Source organism: Pelobates fuscus, chromosome 4, assembly GCF_036172605.1.
Source record: "Pelobates fuscus isolate aPelFus1 chromosome 4, aPelFus1.pri, whole genome shotgun sequence".
NCBI classification, from domain to species: domain Eukaryota; kingdom Metazoa; phylum Chordata; class Amphibia; order Anura; family Pelobatidae; genus Pelobates; species Pelobates fuscus.
In genome coordinates this window covers 146,534,131-146,561,637 of record NC_086320.1, presented here as the reverse complement: position 1 = coordinate 146,561,637, position 27,507 = coordinate 146,534,131, and the positions used below count along the sequence as shown (strand labels likewise).

Here is a 27,507-nt window from a genome sequence, read left to right as displayed (position 1 = left end):
CCCTTACACACACAGAAACACACAATGCATTCCTACACACACTCAATGCACCCCTTACAGACGCACACACTGCATCCCGTACATACACAGAAACACACCTTGCAGCCCTTACACATACAAACACAGATTCACACAATGTATTCACTTACACACATATCAGGACATCCCCTACACACTCCACCCCCTGTGAACAAACTCATTGGTGGAACATGAAGGTGGACCCTGGGACCCAGACCTTGAGCTGTGTAAAGGGCCCAAAAAAAGGAGCTCCTTCCCGTTCTCCCAGAACATTGATTTTTGTGACCACAGTTACAACAGCCTCCAGAGATCCTGTTGTAATACCAGACCAGTGGAGCCAGACTGCAGCTAGAGCCCATCATCATCCTCATCTGGTTGTAAGTAGGCAATCTAGTATATTATTCGTGGCACTAATCTCTAATTTAACCACTGCAGCTTAATGTAGTGGTTCTGGTGTCTATAGCCTGTCCCTGCAGGCCTTTTAATGTAAACACGGCGGCACTGCAGCACTGGAGTTAGTTAACATGGCAGATCATATGGGTGGGGCATTGTGATGTCACATGGGGGGGGGGGTGGCAAACTTTACTTTTGCCTAGGGCGGCAAAAATCCTCGTACCGGCCCTAAAATAATAATTAATGAACTTAATCATGTAAAAATATATAAATATATATGTAGACTTTAAACATATATGTATATATACCGTATTTATCGGCGTATAACACGCACCGCGTATACACGCACCTCATTTTTAGAAAGAAATTCCAGGAAATTTCCCCCCTCCCATAGTATTCCCCCCTCATCCATAGTGTTCCCCCCCCTCCCCATAGTATTCTCCTCCCTCCCTCCCATAGTATTCTCCCCCCTCCCCTCCCATAGTATTCTCCCCTCCCCTCCCATAGTATTCTCCCCTCCCCTCCCCTCCCATAGTATTCTCCCCTCCCTCCCCTCGTATTCTCCCCTCCCTCCTCCCATAGTATTCTCCCCCTCCCCTCCCATAGTATTCCTCCCCCCCTCCCCTCCCATAGTATTCTTCCCCCTCCTCTCCCATAGTATTCTCTCCCTCCCCTCCCATAGTATTCTCCCCCTCCCCTCCCATAGTAATCTCCCCCTCCCCTCCATAGTATTCTCCCCCCTCCCCTCCCATAGTATTCTCCCCCCTCCCCTCCCATAGTATTCTCCCCCCCTCCCCTCCCATAGTATTCTCCCCCTCCCCTCCCATAGTATTTTCCCCCTCCCCTCCCATAGTATTCTCCCCCTCCCCTCCCTTTCTCCCCCCCCTCCCATAGTATTCTCCCCCCCTCCCCTCCCATAGTGACTTCCCCCCCCTCCCCTCCCATAGTGTACTTCCCCCCCCTCCCCTCCCATAGTGAACTTCCCCCCCCTCCCCTCCCATAGTGTACTTCCCCTCCCATAATTACTTACCTGTCCTGAAGCGTGGGCCGGCTTCACAGCTTGCACCGCGGTACAGGAACTTTAATTTCATGTTCCGGGTTTCCGGCGGGACTGAAAGGAAGTGTGCACACTATTGTGCACACTTCCTTTCAGTCCCGCCGGAAACCGGAACATGAAATTAAAGTTCCTGTACCGCGGTGCAAGCTGTGAAGCCGGCCCACGCTTCAGGACAGGTAAGTAATTATGGGATATCGGCGTATAACACGCACCCAATGATTTTCCCCCTATTTTCAGGGGAAAAAAGTGCGTGTTATACGCCGATAAATACGGTATATAAATATATATATTTTAAAAAATATATTATTTTCATTTATATATAGATATATATTTATATATAGATACATATATGTATTTATAACATCATCCTAAATGTTTTTTGTATATATATATATATATGTATATTATATCAAAATACAGTTAGAGCAAAAGTATACAGGTATATAATTTAAAAATATATATATTTTATTATTTACCGTATTTATCGGCGTATAACACGCACTTTTTCCCCTGAAAATAGGGGGGAAATCGTGGGTGCGTGTTATACGCTGATATTCCATAATTACTTACCTGACTTGAAGCGTGGGCCGGTGTTCAGCGCGCACCGCGGTACTGGAACTTCAATTTCAGGTTCCGGTTTCCGGCGGGACTGAAAGGAAGTGTGCACACTTGTGCACACTTCCTTTCAGTCCCGCCGGAAATTCGGAACCTGAAATTAAAGTTCCTGTACCGCGGTGCGCGCTGTGAAGCCGCCCACGCTTCAAGACAGGTAAGTAATTATGGGACAAGGGAAAGTACACTATGGGAGGGGGGGAGAATTCTATGGGAGGGGAGGGGGGGGAGAATACTATGGGAGGGGAGGGGGGGAGAATACTATGGGAGGGGAGGGGGGAGAATACTATGGGAGGGAAGGGGGGGAGAATACTATGGGAGGGGAGGGGGGGAGAATACTATGGGAGGGGAGGGGGGGAGAATACTATGGGAGGGGAGGGGGGAGAATACTATGGGAGGGAAGGGGGGGAGAATACTATGGGAGGGAAGGGGGGAGAATACAATGGGAGGGAAGGGGGAGAATACTATGGGAGGGAAGGGGGGGAGAATACTATGGGAGGGGAGGGTGGGAGAATACTATGGGAGGGGGGGAGAATACTATGGGAGGGGAGGGGGAGAATACTATGGGAGGGGAGGGGGGAGAATACTATGGGAGGGAAGGGGGGAGAATACTATGGGGGGAGAATACTATGGGAGGGGAGGGGGGAGAATACTATGGGAGGGGGGGAGAATACTATGGGAGGGGAGGAGGGAGGAATACTATGGGAGGGGGGGAGAATACTATGGGAGGGGAGGGGGGAGAATACTATGGGAAGGAGGGAGGGAGAATACTATGGGGGGGAGAATACTATGGGAGGGAGAATACTATGGGAGGGGAGGGGGGAGAATACTATGGGAGGGAAGGGGGGAGAATACTATGGGAGGGAGGGGGGAGAATACTATGGGAGGGAAGGGGGGGAGAATACTATGGGAGGGGAGGGGGGAGAATACTATGGGAGGGGAGGGGGAGAATACTATGGGAGGGAAGGGGGGAGAATACTATGGGAGGGAAGGGGGGAGAATACTATGGGAGGGAAAGGGGGAGAATACTATGGGAAGGAAGGGGGGAGAATACTATGGGAGGGAAGGGGGGAGAATACTATGGGAGGGGAGGGGGGAGAATACTATGGGAGGGAGGGTGGGAGAATACTATGGGAGGGGAGGGTGGGAGAATACTATGGGAGGGGAGGTGGGAGAATACTATGGGAGGGGAGGGGGGAGAATACTATGGGAGGGGAGGGGGGGAGAATACTATGGGAGGGGAGGGGGGAGAATACTATGGGAGGGAAGGGGGGGAATACTATGGGGGAGAATACTATGGGAGGGGAGGGGGGAGAATACTATGGGAGGGGGAGAATACTATGGGAGGGGAGGGAGGGAGAATACTATGGGAGGGGGGAGAATACTATGGGAGGGGAGGGGGGAGAATACTATGGGAGGGAAGGGGGGGAGAATACTATGGGAGGGAAGGGGGGGAGAATACTATGGGAGGGAAGGGGGGGGAGAATACTATGGGAGGGGAGGGGGGAGAATACTATGGGAGGGGAGGGGGGAGAATACTATGGGAGGGAATGGGGGAGAATACTATGGGAGGGAAGGGGGAGAATACTATGGGAGGGAAGGGGGAGAATACTATGGGAGGGAAGGGGGGGAGAATACTATGGGAGGGAAGGGGGAGAATACTATGGGAGGGGAGGGTGGGAGAATACTATGGGAGGGGGGGAGAATACTATGGGAGGGGAGGGGGGGAGAATACTATGGGAGGGAAGGGGAGAATACTATGGGGGGAGAATACTATGGGAGGGAGGTGGGGAGAATACTATGGGGGGGGGAGAATACTATGGGAGGGGAGGGAGAATACTATGGGAGGGGGGGAGAATACTATGGGAGGGGAGGGGGGGAGAATACTATGGGAGGGAAGGGGGGGAGAATACTATGGGAGGGGAGGGGGGGAGAATACTATGGGAGGGGAGGGGGGAGAATACTATGGGAGGGAAGGGGGGAGAATACTATGGGAGGGAAGGGGGGGGAGAATACTATGGGAGGGAAGGAGGGGAGAATACTATGAGAGAGAAGGGGGGAGAATACTATGGGAGGGAAGGGGGGGAGAATACTATGGGAGGGGGGGAGAATACTATGGGAGGGGAGGGGGGAGAATACTATGGGAGGGGAGGGGGGGAGAATACTATGGGAGGGAGGGGGGGAGAATACTATGGGAGGGGAAGGGGGAGAGGGGAGAATACTATGGGAGGGGAGGGAGGGAGAATACTTTGGAGGGGAGGGGGGAGAATACTATGGGAAGGGAGGGAGGGAGAATACTATGGGGGGGAGAATACTATGGGAGGGGAGGGGGGGAGAATACTATGGGAGGGAAGGGGGGAGAATACTATGGGAGGGAAGGGGGGGAGAATACTATGGAGGGAAGGGGGAGAATACTATGGGAGGGAGGAGAATACTATGGGAGGGAAGGGGGGGAGAATACTATGGGAGGGGAAGGGGGGGAGAATACTATGGGAGGGAAGGGGGGAGAATACTATGGGAGGGAAGGGGGGGAGAATACTATGGGAGGGAAGGGGGGGAGAATACTATGGGAGGGGGAGAATACTATGGGAGGGGAGGGGGGAGAATACTATGGGAGGGGAGGGAGGGAGAATATTATTGGAGGGAGGAGGGAGAATCTATGGGAGGGGAGGGAGAATACTATGGGAGGGGAGGGAGGGAGAATACTATGGGAGGGGGGAGAATACTATGGGAGGGGAGGGAGGGAGAATACTATGGGAGGGGGGAGAATACTATGGGAGGGGAGGGGGGGAGAATACTATGGGAGGGAAGGGGGGGAGAATACTATGGGAGGGAAGGGGGGAGAATACTATGGGAGGGAAGGGGGGGAGAATACTATGGGAGGGGAGGGGGGAGATACTATGGGAGGGGAGGGGGGAGAATACTATGGGAGGGAATGGGGGGAGAATACTATGGGAGGAAGGGGGGAGAATACTATGGGAGGGAAGGGGGGAGAATACTATGGGAGGGAAGGGGGAGAATACTATGGGAGGGGAGGGTGGGAGAATACTATGGGAGGGGGGGGAGAATACTATGGGAGGGGAGGGGGGAGAATACTATGGGAGGGAAGGGGGAGAATACTATGGGGGGAGAATACTATGGGAGGGGAGGGGGGAGAATACTATGGGGGGGGGAGAATACTATGGGAGGGGAGGGAGAATACTATGGGAGGGGGGGAGAATACTATGGGAGGGGAGGGGGGAGAATACTATGGGAGGGAAGGTGGGGAGAATACTATGGGAGGGGAGGGGGGGAGAATACTATGGGAGGGGAGGGGGGGAGAATACTATGGGAGGGAAGGGGGGGAGAATACTATGGGAGGGAAGGAGGGGAGAATACTATGAGAGAGAAGGGGGGAGAATACTATGGGAGGGAAGGGGGAGAATACTATGGGAGGGGGGGAGAATACTATGGGAGGGGAGGGGGGAGAATACTATGGGAGGGGAGGGGGGAGAATACTATGGGAGGGGAGGGGGGAGAATACTATGGGAGGGGAAGGGGGGAGAGGGGGAGAATACTATGGGAGGGGAGGGAGGGAGAATACTTTGGATGGGGAGGGGGGAGAATACTATGGGAGGGAGGGAGGGAGAATACTATGGGGGGAGAATACTATGGGAGGGGAGGGGGGAGAATACCATGGGAGGGAAGGGGGGAGAATACTATGGGAGGGAAGGGGGGGAGAATACTATGGGAGGGAAGGGGGAGAATACTATGGGAGGGGAGGAGAATACTATGGGAGGGAAGGGGGGGAGAATACTATGGGAGGGAAGGGGGGGAGAATACTATGGGAGGGAAGGGGGGGAGAATACTATGGGAGGGAAGGGGGGGAGAATACTATGGGAGGGAAGGGGGGAGAATACTATGGGAGGGGGGAGAATACTATGGGAGGGGAGGGGGGAGAATACTATGGGAGGGGAGGGAGGGAGAATATTATGGGAGGGGAGGGAGGGAGAATACTATGGGAGGGGAGGGGGAGAATACTATGGGAGGGGAGGGAGGAGAATACTATGGGAGGGGGGGAGAATACTATGGGAGGGGAGGGAGGGAGAATACTATGGGAGGGGGGGAGAATACTATGGGAGGGGAGGGGGAGAATACTATGGGAGGGAAGGGGGAGAGAATACTATGGGAGGGAAGGGGGGAGAATACTATGGGAGGCAAGGGGGTGAGAATACTATTGGAGGGGAGGGCGGAGAATACTATGGAGGGGAGGGGGGCGAATACTATGGGAGGGGAGGGGGAGAATACTATGGGAGGGGGGGAGAATACTATGGGAGGGGAGGGAGGGAGAATACTATGGGAGGGGAGTGGGGGGAGAATACTATGGGAGGGAAGGGGGGAGAATACTATGGGAGGGAGGGGGGAGAATACTATGGGAGGGGAGGGGGAGAGAATACTATGGGAGGGGGGAGAATACTATGGGAGGGGAGGGAGGGAGAATACTATGGGAGGGAAGGGGGGAGAATACTATGGGAGGGAAGGGGGGGAGAATACTATGGGAGGGAAGGGGGGGAGAATACTATGGGAGGGGGGAGAATACTATGGGAGGGGAGGGGGAGAATACTATGGGAGGGAAGGGGGAGAATACTATGGGAGGGGAGGGTGGGAGAATACTATGGGAGGGGAGGGTGGGAGAATACTATGGGAGGGTGGGAGAATACTATGGGAGGGGAGGGGGGGAGAATACTATGGGAGGGAAGGGGGGAGAATACTATGGGAGGGAAGGGGGGGAGAATACTATGGGAGGGAAGGGGGAGAATACTATGGGAGGGGAGGGTGGGAGAATACTATGGGAGGGGGGGAGAATACTATGGGAGGGGAGGGGGGGAGAATACTATGGGAGGGAAGGGGGAGAATACTATGGGGAGGAGAATACTATGGAGGGGGGGAGAATACTATGGGAGGGGGGAGAATACTATGGGAGGGGGGGAGAATACTATGGAGGGGAGGGGGGAGAATACTATGGGAGGGAGGGGGGGAGAATACTATGGGAGGGGAGGGGGGGAGAATACTATGGGAGGGGAGGGGGGAGAATACTATGGGAGGGAAGGGGGGGAGAATACTATGGGAGGGAAGGGGGGGAGAATACTATGGGAGGGAAGGAGGGGAGAATACTATGAGAGAGAAGGGGGGGAGAATACTATGGGAGGGAGGGGGGAGAATACTATGGGAGGGGGGGAGAATACTATGGGAGGGGAGGGGGGAGAATACTATGGGAGGGAAGGGGGGAGAGGGGGAGAATACTATGGGAGGGGAGGGAGGGAGAATACTTTGGGAGGGGAGGGGGGAGAATACTATGGGAGGGGGAGGGAGAATACTATGGGGGGAGAAAGAATACTATGGGAGGGAAGGGGGGGAGAATACTATGGGAGGGAAGGGGGGGAGAATACTATGGGAGGGAAGGGGGGAGAATACTATGGGAGGGGAGGAGAATACTATGGGAGGGAAGGGGGGAGAATACTATGGGAGGGAAGGGGGGGAGAATACTATGGGAGGGAAGGGGGGGAGAATACTATGGGAGGGAAGGGGGGGAGAATACTATGGGAGGGAGGGGGGAGAATACTATGGGAGGGGGAGAATACTATGGGAGGGGAGGGGGGAGAATACTATGGGAGGGGAGGGAGGGAGAATATTATGGGAGGGGAGGGAGGGAGAATACTATGGGAGGGGAGGGGGGAGAATACTATGGGAGGGGAGGGAGGGAGAATACTATGGGAGGGGAGGGGGGGGAGAATACTATGGGAGGGGAGGGAGGGAGAATACTATGGGAGGGGGGAGAATACTATGGGAGGGGAGGGGGAGAATACTATGGGAGGGAAGGGGGAGAGAATACTATGGGAGGGAAGGGGGGGGAGAATACTATGGGAGGGAGAATACTATGGGAGGGAGGGGGGAGAATACTATGGGAGGGGAGGGGGGGAGAATACTATGGGAGGGGAGGGGGGAGAATACTATGGGAGGGGGGGAGAATACTATGGGAGGGGAGGGAGGGAGAATACTATGGGAGGGGAGTGGGGGGAGAATACTATGGGAGGGAAGGGGGAGAATACTATGGGAGGGGAGGGGGGAGAATACTATGGGAGGGGAGGGGGGAGAATACTATGGGAGGGGGAGAATACTATGGGAGGGGAGGAGGGAGAATACTATGGGAGGGGAGGTGGGGAGAATACTATGGGAGGGGAGGGAGGGAGAATACTATGGGAGGGGGAGAATACTATGGGAGGGAAGGGGGGAGAATACTATGGGAGGGAAGGGGGGAGAATACTATGGGAGGGGAGGGGAGAATACTATGGGAGGGGGGGAGAATACTATGGGAGGGAAGGGGGGAGAATACTATGGGAGGGAAGGGGGGGAGAATACTATGGGAGGGGAGGGGGGAGAATACTATGGGAGGGGGGGAGAATACTATGGGAGGGAAGGGGGGGAGAATACTATGGGGGGAGAAATACTATGGGGGGGAGAATACTATGGGAGGGGCGGGAGAATACTATGGGAGGGAGGGGGGAGAATACTATGGGAGGGGAGGGAGAATACTATGGGAGGGGAGGGGGGAGAATACTATGGGAGGGATGGGGAGAATACTATGGGAGGGAAGGGGGAGAATACTATGGGAGGGAAGGGGGAGAATACTATGGGAGGGAAGGGGGGGAGAATACTATGGGAGGGAAGGGGGGGAGAATACTATGGGAGGGAAGGGAGAATACTATGGGAGGGGAGGGTGGGAGAATACTATGGGAGGGGGGAGAATACTATGGGAGGGGAGGGGGAGAATACTATGGGAGGGAAGGGGGGAGATACTATGGGGGGGAGAATACTATGGGAGGGGAGGGGGAGAATACTATGGGGGGGGAGAATACTATGGGAGGGGAGGGAGAATACTATGGGAGGGGGGAGAATACTATGGGAGGGGAGGGGGAGAATACTAGGGAGGGAAGGGGGGGAGAATACTATGGGAGGGGAGGGGGGAGAATACTATGGGAGGGGAGGGGGAGAATACTATGGGAGGGAAGGGGGGGAGAATACTATGGGAGGGAAGGGGGAGATACTATGGGAGGGAAGGAGGGGAGAATACTATGAGAGAGAAGGGGGGAGAATACTATGGGAGGGAAGGGGGGGAGAATACTATGGGAGGGGGGAGAATACTATGGGAGGGAGGGGGGAGAATACTATGGGAGGGGAGGGGGAGAATACTATGGGAGGGGAGGGGGGAGAATACTATGGGAGGGGAAGGGGGAGAGGGGAGAATACTATGGGAGGGGAGGGAGGGAGAATACTTTGGATGGGGAGGGGGGAGAATACTATGGGAAGGGAGGGAGGGAGAATACTATGGGGGGGAGAATACTATGGGAGGGGAGGGGGGAGAATACTATGGGAGGGAAGGGGGGGAATACTATGGGAGGGAAGGGGGGGAGAATACTATGGGAGGGAAGGGGGGAGAATACTATGGGAGGGGAGGAGAATACTATGGGAGGGAAGGGGGGGAGAATACTATGGGAGGGAAGGGGGGGAGAATACTATGGGAGGGAAGGGGGGGAGAATACTATGGGAGGGAAGGGGGGAGAATACTATGGGAGGGGGAGAATACTATGGGAGGGGAGGGGGAGAATACTATGGGAGGGGAGGGAGGGAGAATATTATGGGAGGGAGGGAGGGAGAATACTATGGGAGGGGAGGGGGGAGAATACTATGGGAGGGGAGGGAGGGAGAATACTATGGGAGGGGGGAGAATACTATGGGAGGGGAGGGAGGAGAATACTATGGGAGGGGGGGAGAATACTAGGGAGGGGAGGGGGAGAATACTATGGGAGGGAAGGGGGAGAGAATACTATGGGAGGGAAGGGGGGGAGAATACTATGGGAGGGAAGGGGGGGAGAATACTATGGGAGGGGAGGGGGAGAATACTATGGGAGGGGAGGGGGAGAATACTATGGGAGGGGAGGGGGGAGAATACTATGGGAGGGGGGAGAATACTATGGGAGGGGAGGGAGGGAGAATACTATGGGAGGGGAGTGGGGGGAGAATACTATGGGAGAGGAAGGGGGGAGAATACTATGGGAGGGAAGGGGGGGAGAATACTATGGGAGGGGAGGGGGGAGAATACTATGGGAGGGGAGGGGGAGAGAATACTATGGGAGGGGGAGAATACTATGGGAGGGGAGGAGGGAGAATACTATGGGAGGGAAGGGGGGGAGAATACTATGGGAGGGAAGGGGGGGAGAATACTATGGGAGGGGGGAAATACTATGGGAGGGGAGGGGGAGAATACTATGGGAGGGAAGGGGGAGAATACTATGGGAGGGGAGGGTGGGAGAATACTATGGGAGGGGAGGGTGGGAGAATACTATGGGAGGGGAGGGTGGGAGAATACTATGGGAGGGGAGGGGGGGAGAATACTATGGGAGGGAAGGGGGAGAATACTATGGGAGGGAAGGGGGGGAGAATACTATGAGGGAAGGGGAGAATACTATGGGAGGGGAGGGTGGGAGAATACTATGGGAGGGGGGGAGAATACTATGGGAGGGAAGGGGGGAGAATACTATGGGAGGGGAGAATACTATGGGAGGGGGAGAATACTAGGGAGGGGGGGAGAATACTATGGGAGGGGGGAGAATACTATGGGAGGGGAGGGGGGAGAATACTATGGGAGGGAAGGGGGGGAGAATACTATGGGAGGGGAGGGGGGAGAATACTATGGGAGGGGAGGGGGGAGAATACTATGGGAGGGAAGGGGGGAGAATACTATGGAGGGGGGGGAGAATACTATGGGAGGGAAGGAGGGGAGAATACTATGAGAGAGAAGGGGGGGAGAATACTATGGGAGGGAAGGGGGGGAGAATACTATGGGAGGGGGGAGAATACTATGGGAGGGGAGGGGGGGAGAATACTATGGGAGGGGAGGGGGGAGAATACTATGGGAGGGGAAGGGGGGAGAGGGGGAGAATACTATGGGAGGGAAGGGAGGGAGAATACTTTGGGAGGGGAGGGGGGAGAATACTATGGGAAGGGAGGGAGGGAGAATACTATGGGGGGGAGAATACTATGGGAGGGGAGGGGGAGAATACTATGGGAGGGAAGGGGGGAGAATACTATGGGAGGGAAGGGGGGGAGAATACTATGGGAGGGAAGGGGGGAGAATACTATGGGAGGGGAGGAGAATACTATGGGAGGGAAGGGGGGGAGAATACTATGGGAGGGAAGGGGGGGAGAATACTATGGGAGGGAAGGGGGGAGAATACTATGGGAGGGGAGGGGGGGGAGAATACTATGGGAGGGAAGGGGGGGAGAATACTATGGGAGGGGGGAGAATACTATGGGAGGGGAGGGGGGAGAATACTATGGGAGGGGAGGGAGGGAGAATATTATGGGAGGGGAGGGAGAATACTATGGGAGGGGAGGGGGGGAGAATACTATGGGAGGGGAGGGAGGGAGAATACTATGGGAGGGGAGGGGGGGAGAATACTATGGGAGGGGAGGGAGGGAGAATACTATGGGAGGGGGGGAGAATACTATGGGAGGGGAGGGGGAGAATACTATGGGAGGGAAGGGGGAGAGAATACTATGGGAGGGAAGGGGGGGAGAATACTATGGGAGGGAGAATACTATGGGAGGGGAGGGGGGAGAATACTATGGGAGGGGAGGGGGGGAGAATACTATGGGAGGGGAGGGGGGAGAATACTATGGGAGGGGGGGAGAATACTATGGGAGGGGAGGGAGGGAGAATACTATGGGAGGGGAGTGGGGGGAGAATACTATGGGAGGGAAGGGGGGGAGAATACTATGGGAGGGGAGGGGGGAGAATACTATGGGAGGGGAGGGGGGGAGAATACTATGGGAGGGGGGAGAATACTATGGGAGGGGAGGGAGGGAGAATACTATGGGAGGGGAGGTGGGGAGAATACTATGGGAGGGGAGGGAGGGAGAATACTATGGGAGGGGGGGAGAATACTATGGGAGGGAAGGGGGGGAGAATACTATGGGAGGGAAGGGGGGGAGAATACTATGGGAGGGGAGGGGGAGAATACTATGGGAGGGGGGGAGAATACTATGGGAGGGAAGGGGGGAGAATACTATGGGAGGGAAGGGGGGAGAATACTATGGGAGGGAAGGGGGGGAGAATACTATGGGAGGGGAGGGGGGAGAATACTATGGGAGGGGGGTAGAATACTATGGGAGGGAAGGGGGGGGAGAATACTATGGGGGGGGAAATACTATGGGGGGGAGAATACTATGGGAGGGGCGGGAGAATACTATGGGAGGGGAGGGGGGGAGAATACTATGGGAGGGGAGGGAGGGAGAATACTATGGGAGGGGAGGGGGAGAATACTATGGGAGGGGAGGGAGGGAGAATACTATGGGAGGGGAGGGAGGGAGAATACTATGGGAGGGAGGGAGAATACTATGGGAGGGGAGGGAGGGGGAATACTATGGGAGGGGGGAGAATACTATGGGAGGGGAGGGGGGGAGAATACTATGGGAGGGAAGGGGGGGGGGAATACTATTAGGGATTCCAGGTCGACCCATCGTCTTCTGTCAGGAGGTGTGTGCCACTTTATAATCTGGGCGAGTTATGCCGCCAGGTAATACTGGTAAAGGTGGGGTAGTCCCAGTCCCCATCTTGGTTTTGGGGGGTAAAAGAGGCTACGAGCTAGTCTTGGGTGTTTATTTTGCCATATAAAGGTATCAATTGCCCTTTGTTTGCCAAGTCTCTACGGGTAACTCTCACCGGCAGTGATTGAAATAAAAATAATAATCGTTGTAGGATGTTTATTTTAATGGAATGTATGCGCCCCAACCAGGAGATAGGTCTATCTGTCCACTGGCGTAACTCCCTGGCTAGTGTTTGGAACATTGGGGTATAGTTGTGCGCATACAAGCTCTTGGGGTTTGCTGTGAGGCGAATGCCCAGATAAGTGAATTTCTCCGTGTCTATTTTTAAGTGGTATCGGCTGCGGATGAGTACATTATCTGGGGTTGTTCGGTGAAAGGGCATGGCCACCGATTTATTGTAATTAACTTTGTAGCCCAGTAGACTTCCGAAACGGTCAATCAATGTTGTTAGGTGGTGTAAGGATTCTAATGGGTTCTGGATGGTCAAAAACACATCATCAGCGTAGGCAGACACTGTAAATGGTTTTCCCATCACTTCCACCCCCAGGATATCCGGGTGCTGTCTGATAGCCTGTAAGAGTGGTTCTAACGTCAGTGCAAATAATAGTGGGGATAAGGGGCAACCCTGTCTGGTTCGTTTACCTAATGAGAATGGGGTCCGTGTCGGTTATGAATGTCTGTGCTCGTAAGTCCGTGTACAGGGCCCTTATGGCCGTCACAAAGGGTTCTGGAAACCCCTGAAACTAGAGCAGGTGGAATAGGTATGGCCACAGCACCCTATCAAATGCCTTCTCTGCGTCTAATGAGAGCACCAGAGAAGGCATCTTATATTCCACCATGTGCCACATCAGGTCTACTCCCCGTTGGTTATTTTCATACAGTTGTCGCCCAGGTATAAAGCCCACCTGTTCTGGGTGGATCAGTTGCGGGAGGAGGGGCATCAGTCTAGATGCTAACATTTTTGCGAATACCTTGAGGTCGGTGTTAATGAGCGATATCAGTTTGTAACTTGGGGCTAGGGTATCGTCTTTTCCAGGTATTGGTAGCAGTATAATGTTGACCATGACGATGTCCGTGTCAGGTGTTCCTTTTTGCATGAAGTGATTGCATAAGGTCGTGAGGTGTGGAGCGAGGTCGTCCCTAAAATAGTAGCTAAAGTCAAAGCCGTCCAGTCCTGGGGCTTTGTTCCCCTTGAGAGATGCTACGGCCGCCTCCTTGAGAGACACTATCCACCTCCACCTCCTCTTGTGTGATTGGATCCCTCAGTGTTGTTGCCTCCTCCCCATCACCCTCAGGTCTGATAAAAACTTATGTATGTCCGCAGTGTATTTGGTATTGTCGTTTGCAAGGTGAGGCGAGTGGTTGTAGATGCCCGAGTAGTATGTCGTGAACACCTCATTAATAGCAGCTGGTGTTGTAACCAGATGACAAGTGTCGGTGCGTATTTTGGTGACCGGTTTGTATCCCGTTCTAGGTTGCAATACTCTGGCTAGGAGGGTGTCCATTTTGTTTGCTTTCTCATAGAATAATCATTTGGACCATAAGATCGAACGGGATACATCTTCAAGTGAGAGTTCTTTGATCGAGTGTCTAAGGGCATTAAGTTCTTTCAATTTAGTGTTTTGGTGTGCTTCTTATGTATGGGTAATTTTATGAAGTGTCCACGGATAACGGATTTGTTGGCCGCCCATACCATGGTGGGACTCACGTCTGGGTGTGTGTTGACCTCGAAATACCCTTTGAGAGCTGTTCAGTTTGTGTCTTGGACAGTGGCATCCTTGATGAGGTTGGTGTTAAGTTTCCTTGTCCAGTTTGAGTTGTATTGTAGCTTGCTGAGGGTGACCGTTATGTCCGCATGGTTTGACCAGGTGATGCTGTTTATTTCTGAGTGTATTGTCTTGCCCATCCCTGTCCCATTTAGAAATATATTGTCTATTCTAGAGTAGGTGTTATGGGGTGTCGAGTAGAATGTATAGTCTCTAGTGTCTGGATGCTGTAAGCGCCATACGTCCAGCAGTCCCATGTGTGTCAGGAATGTGTGTAGTAATTTGTCTTGTCCCCCTCGTCCCTGAGACCTCACAGTGCCAGGTTTACTGCTGCGGTCAGCCGCTGGACTTGGTACTGCATTAAAATCACCCCCAACTATAACCACTACTCCTCCCGCACCAGAGACCAGTGTCTCTAAAATTGCCCAGTACGTTGAATCTGGTTCGTTGGGGGCATATACGTTGAATATGTGTATTTTTGTGTTATAGAGGGTGCATCCGATGTAAATGTAGCACCCTTCAGGATCTGTCTGGGTGACCGTCACTTGGAGTGGACACCGTTTATGAACCAGGATCGCCACCCCTGCTCGTTTGCGCAACGTTCTTGTCTCATACACTGTCGTATATGTCCTGTCTGTCAATCTGACGGGAGCTGATCTGGGGAGGTGTGTCTTCTGCAGTAGTGCAATATCAACTTTTTTAGCTTTGACATCTTTCAGGAGCAGTCTGCGTTTGGGGAATTTAGTCCTTTGACGTTAAATGATAGTACCTTCAATGTCATGATATAATGTTATAAGAATCACCTTAGAAGCGCGGGGCATGTCTGTGGTAGGGCCTGTTACCCTCCACTCTGGCAACGCAGGTGGCTGTAGTGTGAGGGTAGAGATCATTCAAGTGTAGGATAGATTCAAAAATAGAGAAAGTATGAGAATTCAAATATATTATACATAAACAATAACAAAATAATCTGGTCTTATACATTGCCAGATCAGATCGGAGGTGGGTGCCCCCCCTGCTTGGCGAAAACATGTTCGCCAGTCAGGGTTGGCGTCTCCCCATTACATTCCACTGCGCATTTATGCATAGTACTCACATTAACCCTGTAGTGGTTACTCATTCAAGATCTTTTAGCTTTGTAGTTCATATCCCCGCTATCCTATGCCTGTTGCACTCCCCTCTCCGGTTCCTTCTTTAATGTATTTCATGCTGGATCGAAACCTGCTCTATCGGTAATTAGGCTCCCCCTCCGGTGCCGTGGAATGTAGTATGTTCCAGGCAGGGTGCTCCAGTAAGGATTCTTTGTTTCTCTCGGGAACTCTCATCTAGTTAATAGTGGCCGTTATGAGGAGCGTTTTTTTCAGTAAATAGGGGAGGGAGAAATATTCCCGGGCGCACCCCAATATTCTTTGGGGGCGTGATGGGAGATTGTTCAACATCAGTATATTTATATATATATATATATTTTTTTTTTAAGTGATTAATTTTATGCATTTATTTCATTTTATTTATTTGTATTGGTTTTTTTCTCCATCATCTGCACTCCTCAAGGGCTTAACGGTTACCAATTCCTATAGGGGGTTACATCCCTGTGTTGGCTTGAGCAGGGTGCTACTGTGCCTTGAAGAGGTTAGCGCTTGCCCCCTTTGCCATTGGTAATAAATTTGCTAATGGGTTTGTGTTACGTGTTGCGTTGGAGTCTTGCCCCTTTTTATTTTATTTTATTATTTTTGTATTTTTTATTTTTTAAGTTTTATAGATTTCTTTTTGTTTTGTATTTTACGTTTTTTTTTCCCAGGTGCCCTGTGGCGTACTGAAATAGACCAGTGTCCCCATACATTTTAAAACATTTTTACAGGCAGCAGGGGGACAGCCTAAGAGCTCAGGTAGTTCCTCTGCTGGCATGAGTCGGCTATCACATGGCCCTGGAAGGCCGGATCGTGCAGAAGGGGGGTGCCTGGGCTCCCAGACTGAATTCCCGTTGCAGGAGTGCTCCCACATCTGCCTGCAAGGGAAGAAGCACATTACAACTGTTGCTGGCATTACGACAGAAATACATTTTTGCACAGATTTAACATGAGGCAGCCCGGAATAGAGTTCTGGTCTGCATAAGTCATATATGCCAAGGGTGAAACTAGCCCCTGGCACAAATGTGCAGATTACTCTGTATAGGCAACATTTCATTTCTGCACATTCAGCTTCTTACCACCATGATTATTTCTGAAAACAGAAGTGTTCTTGATGATTGAAGTACCTCTTTAAATGCATGAAAGACTTTGCATCACTGAAGACAAAGTCTTTTCACCTTTATTATATACAAATGAGCAGGCACACATTAAAACAAAAGGGAATCCAATTGCCACCACAAGAAAAATATTGAAGCATACAAAAGCACTGTTTGGGCTTGAAAAATAATCTTTGTGGTTGGAATTTTGCACTGCATGCTTAAATAAATCTGCCTGGGATATTATCCACTCTTGTGCACAGTCTTCTTATGTTCTGTTGGTCTTTTCAACCTGTCCAGTTCACAGCTTCATGTTTTGTTCTTTCCTTTGTCATTCTGTTAGTAAACGAATCCTCTCATTTAAACTCAGTTTGTCAATCACCCCTTTACCAGTGTCCTAGTCTATTGGATGGGAATCACAAAGTCATTAGAGCATGATTCTGTGGGATGATTGGTTAAGCAAACTAAATTTCTTAAATTTTGGTAACATAAACAAGCAGGTACTAGTAATTGCTATACCTGTTGCCAATAAACTAATAACAGGTGTAAATAGTGCACAGAATTGACATTAAGCGGATCGCATATTTCAGAAAGATCCCAGAAAATTCCCAAATCAGGTGTGGATCAAGTGGCTGCAGGTTGCAGGGGAGCTAAGTTTGACTTACCTCAATATATTCCTAGCGGCCGCTTCTATCTTCATCCTGCTGGCACTTAATTTGCTAGGAGTCACTGTTCTTATATTAAACCACACTGACTGATGATCACTGGATGCTAAACTTTCACCTACAGTAATATCTGATACCAAATCTCCATTTGTTAACACTAAATCTAGTATGGCCTCCTTACGTGTTGGCTCCTCAACAACTTGTTTTAGAGATAATCCCAGTAGGGAGTTTAGAATATGTGTGCTCCTGGCACAAGCAGCTATTTTGGTTTTCCAATTCACATCAGGAAGATTAAAGTCACCCATGATGATAAATTCCCTCTTCATTGTCATTTTAGCTATTTCCTCAACTAGTATATTATCTAACTCTTCTATTTGTCCTGGGGGCCTATAAATCACACCTACACGAGTTACTATGTGATTACCAAATTCCAACATAACCCAAACGGACTCTATGTTCGCCTCACTAACTTTTATTAGGCTAGATTTTATGCTATCCTTCACATACAGGGCCACCCCTCCCCCTTTCGTGCCTTCCTTGTCCTTTCTGTATAAAGAGTACCCTTGTATTGCTATGTCCAAGTCATTTTTCTCATTATACCATGTCTCAGTAACAGTGACTAAATCTACAATATCAGTTGCCATAATTGCCACAAGTTCATGGATCTTGTTTCCTAAACTGCAAGCATTTGTAGATATGACTCTAAACGTATCATTTTTTAACACACTTGCTACTGACACCTTCTCTCCTTGTTCTGGGGGACAACTGGATTGATGTTTTATCACCATTTTGCCCCCCATCCTAATTTAAATACATCCTAGCAAAACCTCTGAACTGCTCACTGAGAACATTTGTTCCCTTTTGAGAAAGATGCAAACCATTTTTTTGTACAGTTTATTACCATTCCAGACAGAGCTACCATGAGAAATTAAGCCAAATCCTTGCTCACGACACCATTCAGGAGGCCACAAGTTAAAGTCCCTAATATGCATCCGCCTGCCGTTCTGAGTGTTATGCGAACATTGGCAAAAACACAAACTTTCTTTACCTCTGAAACCTCATTGCAAGCCAAGTCATTCGTCCCTAGATGGACAAGTACATCCAATTCCCCTTCCTGCTTTGCTCGCTTAACAATATTACAAATACGTCTCCTGTCTCTGTGAGCAGTAGCTCCAGGAAGACATCTCACAAGACCACTATTGTCCAGCTCCACACCTCTTATGATAGAACAACTGCTTTCTATCACGCCTCACCATAGTCTCCAAGTCTGTCTCCATTATACCACTACATTCGGTGCCTGAGAATATCTCCACAACACCACTACACTCAGTGCCTGAGCCTGTCTCCACAACACCACTACACTCGGTGCCTGAGCCTGTCTTCACAACACCACTACATTCAGTGCCTGAGCCTGTCTCCACAACACCACTACACTCAGTGCCTTAGCCGGTCTCCACAACACCACTATACTCAGTGCCTGAGCCGGTCTCCACAACACCACTATACTCAGTGCCTGAGCCGGTCTCCACAACACCACTATACTCAGTGCCTGAGCCGGTCTCCACAACACCACTATATTCAGTGCCTGAGCCTGTCTCCACAACACCACTACACTCGGTGCCTGAGCCGATCTCCACAACAGCACTACAGTCAGTGCCTGAGCCTGTCTCCACAACACCTCTACACTCGGTGCCTGAGCCGATCTCCACAACAGCACTACAGTCAGTGCCTGAGCCTGTCTCCACAACACCACTACACTCGGTGCCTGAGCCGATCTCCACAACAGCACTACAGTCAGTGCCTGAGCCTGTCTCCACAACACCACTACACTTGCTGCATGAGCCTGTCTCCACAACACCACTACACTTGCTGCCTGAGCCTGTCTCCACAACCCCACTACACACAGTGCCTGAGCCTGTCTCCATAACACCACTACACTTGCTGCCTGAGCTTGTCTCCATAACACCATTACACTCTGAAAGCGCCGAAAATGAATTATGTAGAGCAAGCATGTCAAACTCAAAGTCTAGCAATGGCCAAATAAATGAGGTTTAAGTTTATGTGGGCCGCAAAAAAAAAAACAATTTAAATTTTCATGGAAACGTAGGTTTATTTTGAAAAGTACAGTATAAAAAAAAAAAACAGCATCCCCCTCTACTAAACCACAGCACGCCCCTCTACTAAATCCCAGTCCCCCATCTACTAAATCCCAGCACCCCCCTCTAGCCAACAAGCAGCCTCCACTCACATTGCCGGTGCCAGTATGCGACTCCAGAGTCCGGCCTCTGGTATACCCCAAATGGCGCCGTCCGCACCCTGTGCCAAAGCGGATCCTCCTGCTACTTCTTAAAACCCTCTATAGGTGGAGCACGTCGACGTCACGTTGGAATGTTACGTGGCGTTGCGTGCCTCCGTGCACCTCCAGGTCCTCCACTGTCCAGCCGCGGCCATCGCAACACTGACCGACACACACTCACTGACAGACACACTCACTGACACACACGTACTCACTGACAGACACACGTACTCACTGACAGACGCACACATACTCACTGACACACACACACACACTCACTGACAGACACTTACTGATACACACACACAGACACTCACTGACACAAAGACAGACATACACACACTCACTCTGACAGACAATCACTGACACACACAGAGACTCACTGACACACTCACTGACAAACACACAACCTTCTTCTCCTCTGGCCGGGTAAATTTTAGCAGGGTAGGCACCTGCAATCTGGAGAAAACAGGTGCCTACTCTGCTTTAACACCAAGCATGTACTCGCGGCTCGCTGGGCCGCAAAGATGTCTATTGTGGGCCGCGAGTTTGACATGCTTGATGAAGAGCAACAGACTGCGCAATATGCATTTTATCCACAACTCTAAGTCTACCAAATTCTACAGTAATCCATCTGCCATTCCTAGGACGTCTCTGCGGCAGTGGTTAATGCAGTGTTTCAAGCAGAAACGCTGCCCATACAGACTCCTATCACCATGAGCACTTCTAAAAGCGGAACCCTTTAACTAATTTATGTTTCTCCATTGGTTAAAATGTATGCTTTTTTATTATTATTAAACGTGGAAATGTTTGTACACCAACTGTATAAAATTAAAACAATATACAGTAGATGCAGCAAAGGATGTAAAGCATTTTATTTTAGTTGTTATAACGGAATGATCTCCCAAACCTTTGTTTCAAAAGTATGTTAGTCCAATCAAAATGTATACTAAAATGCAGTGATATTTTATTATTTTACATCTTTAAACCGTGTTACACACGAAAGTCTGAATTATTAGGAATTCAAAATCAATGTAAAGCTACGTACCCACTGCTGATCGCTGCTTATAGCTAATCCCGCCCTCTCTGTCAGGGCGCCCAGGCGGCCATCATTGATTTGGGCAAACTCAATGTCCGTGTGTTACATTTTGCTGTTATTTTCCCTATTGTTGCGTTTAGAATAAATTTATCTACATAGCATACGATTATTGAATGATATGAGACTGTTTGACCAGAGGGGGTTGGGGGTCTGCCCTCATTCATCATGGCGGCCATGGTGGGCGTGTTCTGGCAATTTCCATCACTTTCTGTGCGCGTCGCCAGCATAGCACGTCAGAGCCGTGTGCTGTGCCAGTTAGTGTTTCATCGGTCTTATTTGGGGGTAAGTTTGGGGCAAAAAGAGGGTAATATGGTACTAATACGTGGACTAGGAATATTTACATATATAACCATGTCCTCTCATGATATGAATGGGCTGGTGTGTTTTAATCTGGTGGTGGAGGAGATTTAGCTCCAGGCTTTAGAGTCCATGCATCGAGCTCCAAGTGTTGCTTTGAGATGTTCATAATAAAACTGCAGTCTGTGTGTGATTACTGCATGCACAGCTCAGACATTGTATGGAGTAATGTTATATAACTGGAGCCATCATCGTGGAATGTTTTCCTCACGGAATATTCTCATCGTGGAATGTTGTTGCTGGTGATTACTACACTTTAACTAAAATTGCACTCTTCATGAAACTCAATTTCTGCCATTTTAGGAATATTGATCAGAGTATTGGGGGAGGGAGGGGTATTGTACTCTATTCTTCTGAAACTGCACAGAAAATAAAATTTCACTAGCTAATGGTTAGTGGAACTGTATAGTCCTTACATGACTCGTTCCTTTTTCAATTCCCATGCACTTGATCCACCAGGATAGGCTCTAGGGTACTGCTCCCTTGACAAATGTGCAAAACATATGGTATCCCTACTTGAATTTGAAAGAGTCATTCAAACATCCTAAGTAATGCCTCTTCTTATTTAGTTTATTTATTTTTGTTTCCGCTTATGTCATATATATTTCCGTGCTTAAACCTAGATCACTTCGATAAGCATGTTAAAAATAATGATGGAATTGAATTCTCGCTTTTCAAGACACTTTGATAAATATACCCCTAGCCTCTATTAAGGAAGAGAGATGAGTTGGTATCAATCACTTCTACTCAGGCAGCGTGTGAGGCTCAAGTGATGCAGGAGTATCTAACTCTGTCATGCATTAAGATTAATGCAGGTATAGTGAAGATCTTGGTTGGCACCTGCAACTAATTTACACACTTTCCTGATGTCCAATAAAAAATATAAAGCACTTACAAAAAACAATTAGCACAACCAATATCAAATGTTTAGTTAGCTCTCTGACTGTGCTAACATTTCAGGAGTGGCAACTCATCTTCAATTCACACATGTTCTTGGAGACTTACGTAGTATTTGTTTAAAATGCCTTCATGTTATATTTTTTTTCATAGGATTAGATCACATTATTCAAGATGTCTTATATGCTTCCGCATTTGCACAATGGCTGGCAAGTAGACCAAGCTATTTTGTCGGAGGAAGATCGTGTTCTTGTTATTCGTTTTGGGCACGATTGGGATCCCACTTGTATGAAAATGGATGAAGTTTTGTACAGCATAGCTGAGAAGGTGAGTGTCTTATGGGACAATAAATAGAGCATATAAGGTTATATATTTCTAGAATGGACATCACTAAAGTGCTGAAAGCTCTTTTAGTGACCTCCCCTTCAATCAGGGAATAGATTGGACTTCTCAACCTATGTTTTTGTAGTCAAGGCGATAAGCACAGTACACCCATTGTACAGCGCTACAGAATTTGCTGGCGCTATATAAATAATAAAATAATAATGAACCTGGTGATATCATATATTTGTATGCACCTTTCTTTAGTTGATTCAGTTTGAGAGCCTTTTGAGATGTGTACCTTGATTCTGTTCAATTAATGTCTCCCTTATGGACTAAATAGACTAAAGTTTGTTTCTGTAATTAAAGTTGTTGTATTTCTTTCTTAATTTCTTCTGCCGTGCTGTCCTGAAAATAGGGGTGCATAGGTTGTCCTGTCATTTTGGTGCAAGAAAGGTTAAATCAATACCTTGAGCTCCACTCTGTCAGCTGCGACCATGTTTAGTAACACTTTTTTGAGTTTCTATTTGAGTGAACATATATTTGTATGAGTATTTAATAAAGATTTTTTTTTTAGGTTTGAAATGCTCAAGAAATGGCTGCAATTCCAAAGTTTATCTAAATGCAGGGATTAAAACCTTGAGTTATAGCAAAATGTCATATAGATAATTAAACAGCAAGAATTATGTCACAAACAAAAAAGACTGCTTTGCTAAAAGTGATTAATGCAATAGTAAAGAAATAATTATTTTACTACTTAACACTCTAATCTAGTACTGAGCTGTGCTATATCACTGGTGTGCAAAGATGTTTATGTTCGTATATGCTGAATTCTGGATTATTGAAGAAAACTTGTATATCATTTGTCTCATACTGTTTTTATCTTATACATTCATTAGCAACGTGACTAGCACTACAGATGGCATTTTATTTGTAGTGTCATATTTCTATAACATTTTTATTTGGATTTCTATTTCTTCATAGGTAAAAAACTTTGCTGTTATTTACCTTGTGGATATCACAGAAGTACCTGATTTCAACAAGATGTACGAATTGTATGATCCATGTACAGTTATGTTCTTTTTCAGGTGAGTCTCCTTATATCTTGTGCTTAGTTTTATAATTGTGACGCCCCTGCTTGTCTTATATCTTGGATGTTTTGGTATACTCTGGGTTTTTTTTTTAGTCACTGAGACCAGTTACATCTCGGCAAAATAAACGTATGTTTTCATTTTCAGATTGGTAAGAGTTGTCTTGCTGCTGATACCCTCAGCAGTTAAAGGAACTCTCCAGTGCCAGGAAAACGTATTCATTTTCCTGGCACTGCAGGACCCTATAAACATAGAATGTGATGGCAGATGAGAACCATCTAGTCTGCCCAATTTTCTAAATACTTTCATTAGTCCCTGGCCTTATCTTATAGTTATCTTATATGCATATCCCACGCATGCTTAAACTCCTATACTGTGTTAACCTCTACCACTTCGGCTGGAAGGCTATTCCATGCATCCACTACCCTCTCAGTAAAGTAATACTTCCTAAATTATTTTTAAACCTTTGCCCCTCTAATTTAAGACTATGTCCTCTTGTTGTGGTAGCTTTTCTTCTTTTAAATATAGTCTCCTCCTTTACTATGTAGATTCCCTTTATCTATTTAAATGTATCTATCATATCCCCCCTGTCTCGTCTTTCCTCCAAGCTATACATGTTAAATTCCTGTAACCTTCCCTTGTAAGTACGGTATTTTATCCTGTAATCCATGAACCAGTTTAGTAGCCCTTCTCTGAACACTCTCTAAATTATCAATATCCTTCTGGGGATATGGTCTCCAGTACTGCGTACAGTACTCCATGTGAGGTCTCACCAGTGTTCTGTACAATAAAACTCAGGCACCCTCCCTAATCTAAATTTGCCTAACCCCTTCCTGTCAAGGCCAACATGCGCTTCGACTGACAGACACACACTGACACCGCCACTCAGTGACAGGTACATACTCTGAGATACACTGACATAAACACACACTCACTGATTTGACACACTGACAGACATACACAATCACTCAGAAACACGCATACAGACACAGGCACGTTCACTGACACACACGCACATACACTGGCAGACTGTCACAGTTCTCACCGTGACATGCAGATGGCCAGAAGTGCCCAACAGGAGGTTTGTACCTGGGTCCTTTGATGTCCCTGGGCCTGCTATCCTGCCTTTCAGCCACAGCAGTGCCCCTCTGCCTCCCAACCCCATCGCAAGTTGCTGAAGGGTTAAAACCCCTTCAGTGACTTACCGATGTCCCTCTGCGCTGGGTCAGGCTCAGCCTACCCTCCTACCCCGCCGGCGGGGGAGACCTAATGCGCATACGTGGCAATGGACGCCTATGGGGATTTCGGCGACGCTGGAGGTCCTCACATAGCGTGAGGACGTCCAGCGTAGTTTAAAACACTTTTCTTGTTCTAAGAACACGGAAGTCCCTCTAGTGGCTGTCTGATAGACAGCCACTAGAGGAGGACTTAACCCTGCAAGGTAATTATTGCAGTTTATGAAAACTGCAATAATTACACTTGCAGGGTTAAGGGTGGTGGGAGTTGGCACCCAGACCACTCCAATGGGCAGAAGTAGTCTGGGTGCCTGGAGTGTCCCTTTAAGTATTGAAATACATTTTACTTTTAATAATCTATATTGGAAATCATTTTACTACACTATTACAACAGGATGTGAGAAAGAATCTAGATAAATTGACGCCACCACATCTTTTAGATTGTTTAGTTAATATTACAAAAGGGGTTAAAATTTAATTTTAGATCGTTTTCTGTTCACTGTTCCCCAGCATTTTTGCCAAAAAGTTTAATTATTGTTTTTGAAAAAAAATTTAAATTATTGGTTTCAGGTGAGGCAGAAATTCTTCATTGAACATAAACAAAGGCAACATTGGATTCCCATATATGTTTCATCCCTATTAACGTTGATGTAAACAAAAATGTTTTATATTGCATAGCGATTTTAAAACAAAATTGTGCATGTTACACCTTATATCAACACAGGTTTTCTACAGGGAGAAACCTGAATCTTTTTGGGTTCCACTCTTCCGTCTTCCGTGTTTTTCAGTAGGAGAGTAAAAGTCCCCCACCTAATGTGTTTACATTCATATTTATATATGTTTGTTTTTTTTGTCCACCAGGAACAAGCACATAATGATTGATTTGGGTACTGGTAACAACAACAAAATAAACTGGGCAATGGAAGACAAGCAAGAAATGATTGACATTGTAGAAACGGTTTACAGAGGTGCTCGAAAAGGTAGAGGTTTAGTAGTGTCTCCGAAAGATTACTCCACCAAGTACAGATACTGATCTCTCCTTGATTTGTCAAATACTATGTATTATTATTTTTATGTCCTTTGACTTGAACTCATAGACCCATTTTTTTGTTTTGCTCATGGGCAACTGTCAAGAACTTCAAAGGTATGAATCATTTTTATGCCGCCGATACCATTGGGCTAGTAGATCGTATTATTAGCTTTACAAGCTTTCTGATCTATTTTTATATGGGTTGAAGCCTTAAACATTTTGTTTCAAATATTTTATTGTGATGTATGACTAATAAATATATTATTTGTTATTTTTTTTTTTTAAATGTATATTTTGTATTGTTTTGTTTGCGTTCTCGAAAATATGTACACCCCAAGAATAATGAACAAGTAAATACGGATCAACCTTTTAATAACCATGTACTCACAGCATAAAAGCTGATGACTGGACAAGACCAATTCTATCCTAACTGTGCAGGTCATTAAACATGTAATAAAAAAAAAAAAGAACATTTATTGGCAACTTATAACAAAACATAGGCTCCATTCAACCATTCAAAGCAGATGCATTTATATTTAAAGGTCTGTGATAAACATGTCCGTTATGTTTAAAGGACAACTTTACACTGTTTTTTTTTTTAAAGTTTGTTACATTTAATTAAACTTTATTTTTCAAATTATGTATATTGATTATTTTATTTTTTTTTCCCCTTCGGCACTCCAGATGTTTCATTAACTGTAATAAACTTGTAAAGAAAAAAAAGAAAAAAATTGATGGCAGTTGTCCTGTAAAGGAAGGTGTTAACTGAATTTTGCAAGCAGCATAAGTGCTTAATTTCATTTAAGTGGTTATAGAGTCTGGAGTCCCCTGGTACTTTTTCTCCATTCAGCATTAAACCATTTTTGATCTTTTAATGCTAAATAAGAGGCGTCCGTTATACATCTATGAGGAACCATTATCCTGAACCACAATGGGTAGCTGTGATTTGTAGATAGTGTCAAATGACTGCATTCAGCCTATCCTTGCTTTTGCTGGTATGAATCTGTATGCCTAAAAGGAAGCTTGTAAACTATACCTGTCAGGGTCTTACCTGAGTTGGGAGTCTGTAGCGCAGATATGTTGCTCACCCTTGCAGATAGCCACAGGCCGAGGTGGTCAGGTAAGAATTCACCTGGCCTGTGGGTCTGTGCACGGGGGCTGTGCAGGATGCAGTATCAAATACGCAGGACGCAGTATCAAATACGCAGGACAGGCAAGGACTGAACCAGCAGGATAGTCGAGGGATAGCCGAGGTCAAAGGATGCCAGAGGTCAGAATAAACGAGTCAGAAGCCGGGGTCAATAATACGAAGTAGAAAAACGGGAACACTGGTACAAAACAGGAACACAAGATCAAAGACTTGACACTGAGCACAGGGCGAGGCTGGGTTTAAATACCCTGCTGATGACCGATCAGAGTCAGGTGAGACACAGCCAAGTCAAGGTGCGGCCCCCGGTGTAGTAGCCATGCCAGGATGAACAGGACCGGAATCAGTAGTCTCTGTGTAAAGCTGCTGTGGCTCAGAGGCAGAAAGCAGGACTAGGACTGATAAGTTCCCCGGTTCAAGTCCCCTGTTGGGAACTCCAGGAGCGACCACGTCTGGCTGTCTGTCTAACAGGTGAGAACCGTGACAATACCTTAGTTTACCTGAATAGTCAAGCCGCCTTATTTATGGGCGCTTAGCAGCTTCCTCAGTCGGCTCTGTGCTTTACTCTCAATTCGTATATATCTGGGGGGTTTTCTGCATTTCACGGCTATGCGAACGGTTAGGATACTTTACTATCCTTAGGCTAATTCCAGCC

The 27,507-nt window shown here is 48.2% G+C and overlaps 2 protein-coding genes across 2 annotated transcripts in view; one reads left to right on the top strand and one right to left on the bottom strand.

Moving 5' to 3' along the window:
• The window catches only part of LOC134608652 (glyoxylate/hydroxypyruvate reductase B-like), a 59,468-nt gene extending 38,583 nt beyond the window's left edge, over nt 1-20,885 (bottom strand). Inside the window, exon 1 of the mRNA XM_063451662.1 lies at nt 20,724-20,885. The gene's annotated coding sequence lies outside the window, so the exon portion shown is untranslated. The remainder of the gene's footprint in view (nt 1-20,723) is intronic.
• Nucleotides 20,886-20,989: 104 nt separating this feature from the next.
• On the top strand, nt 20,990-26,295 carry TXNL4A (thioredoxin like 4A). Its single transcript, XM_063450485.1, has 4 exons — nt 20,990-21,056; nt 22,182-22,355; nt 23,334-23,437; nt 25,537-26,295. Exons 2-4 carry the CDS (start codon nt 22,203-22,205, stop codon nt 25,706-25,708), a joined length of 429 nt encoding a protein of 142 aa, XP_063306555.1. The 5' UTR covers nt 20,990-21,056; nt 22,182-22,202; the 3' UTR covers nt 25,709-26,295.
• The last annotated feature ends 1,212 nt before the right edge of the window (nt 26,296-27,507 follow it).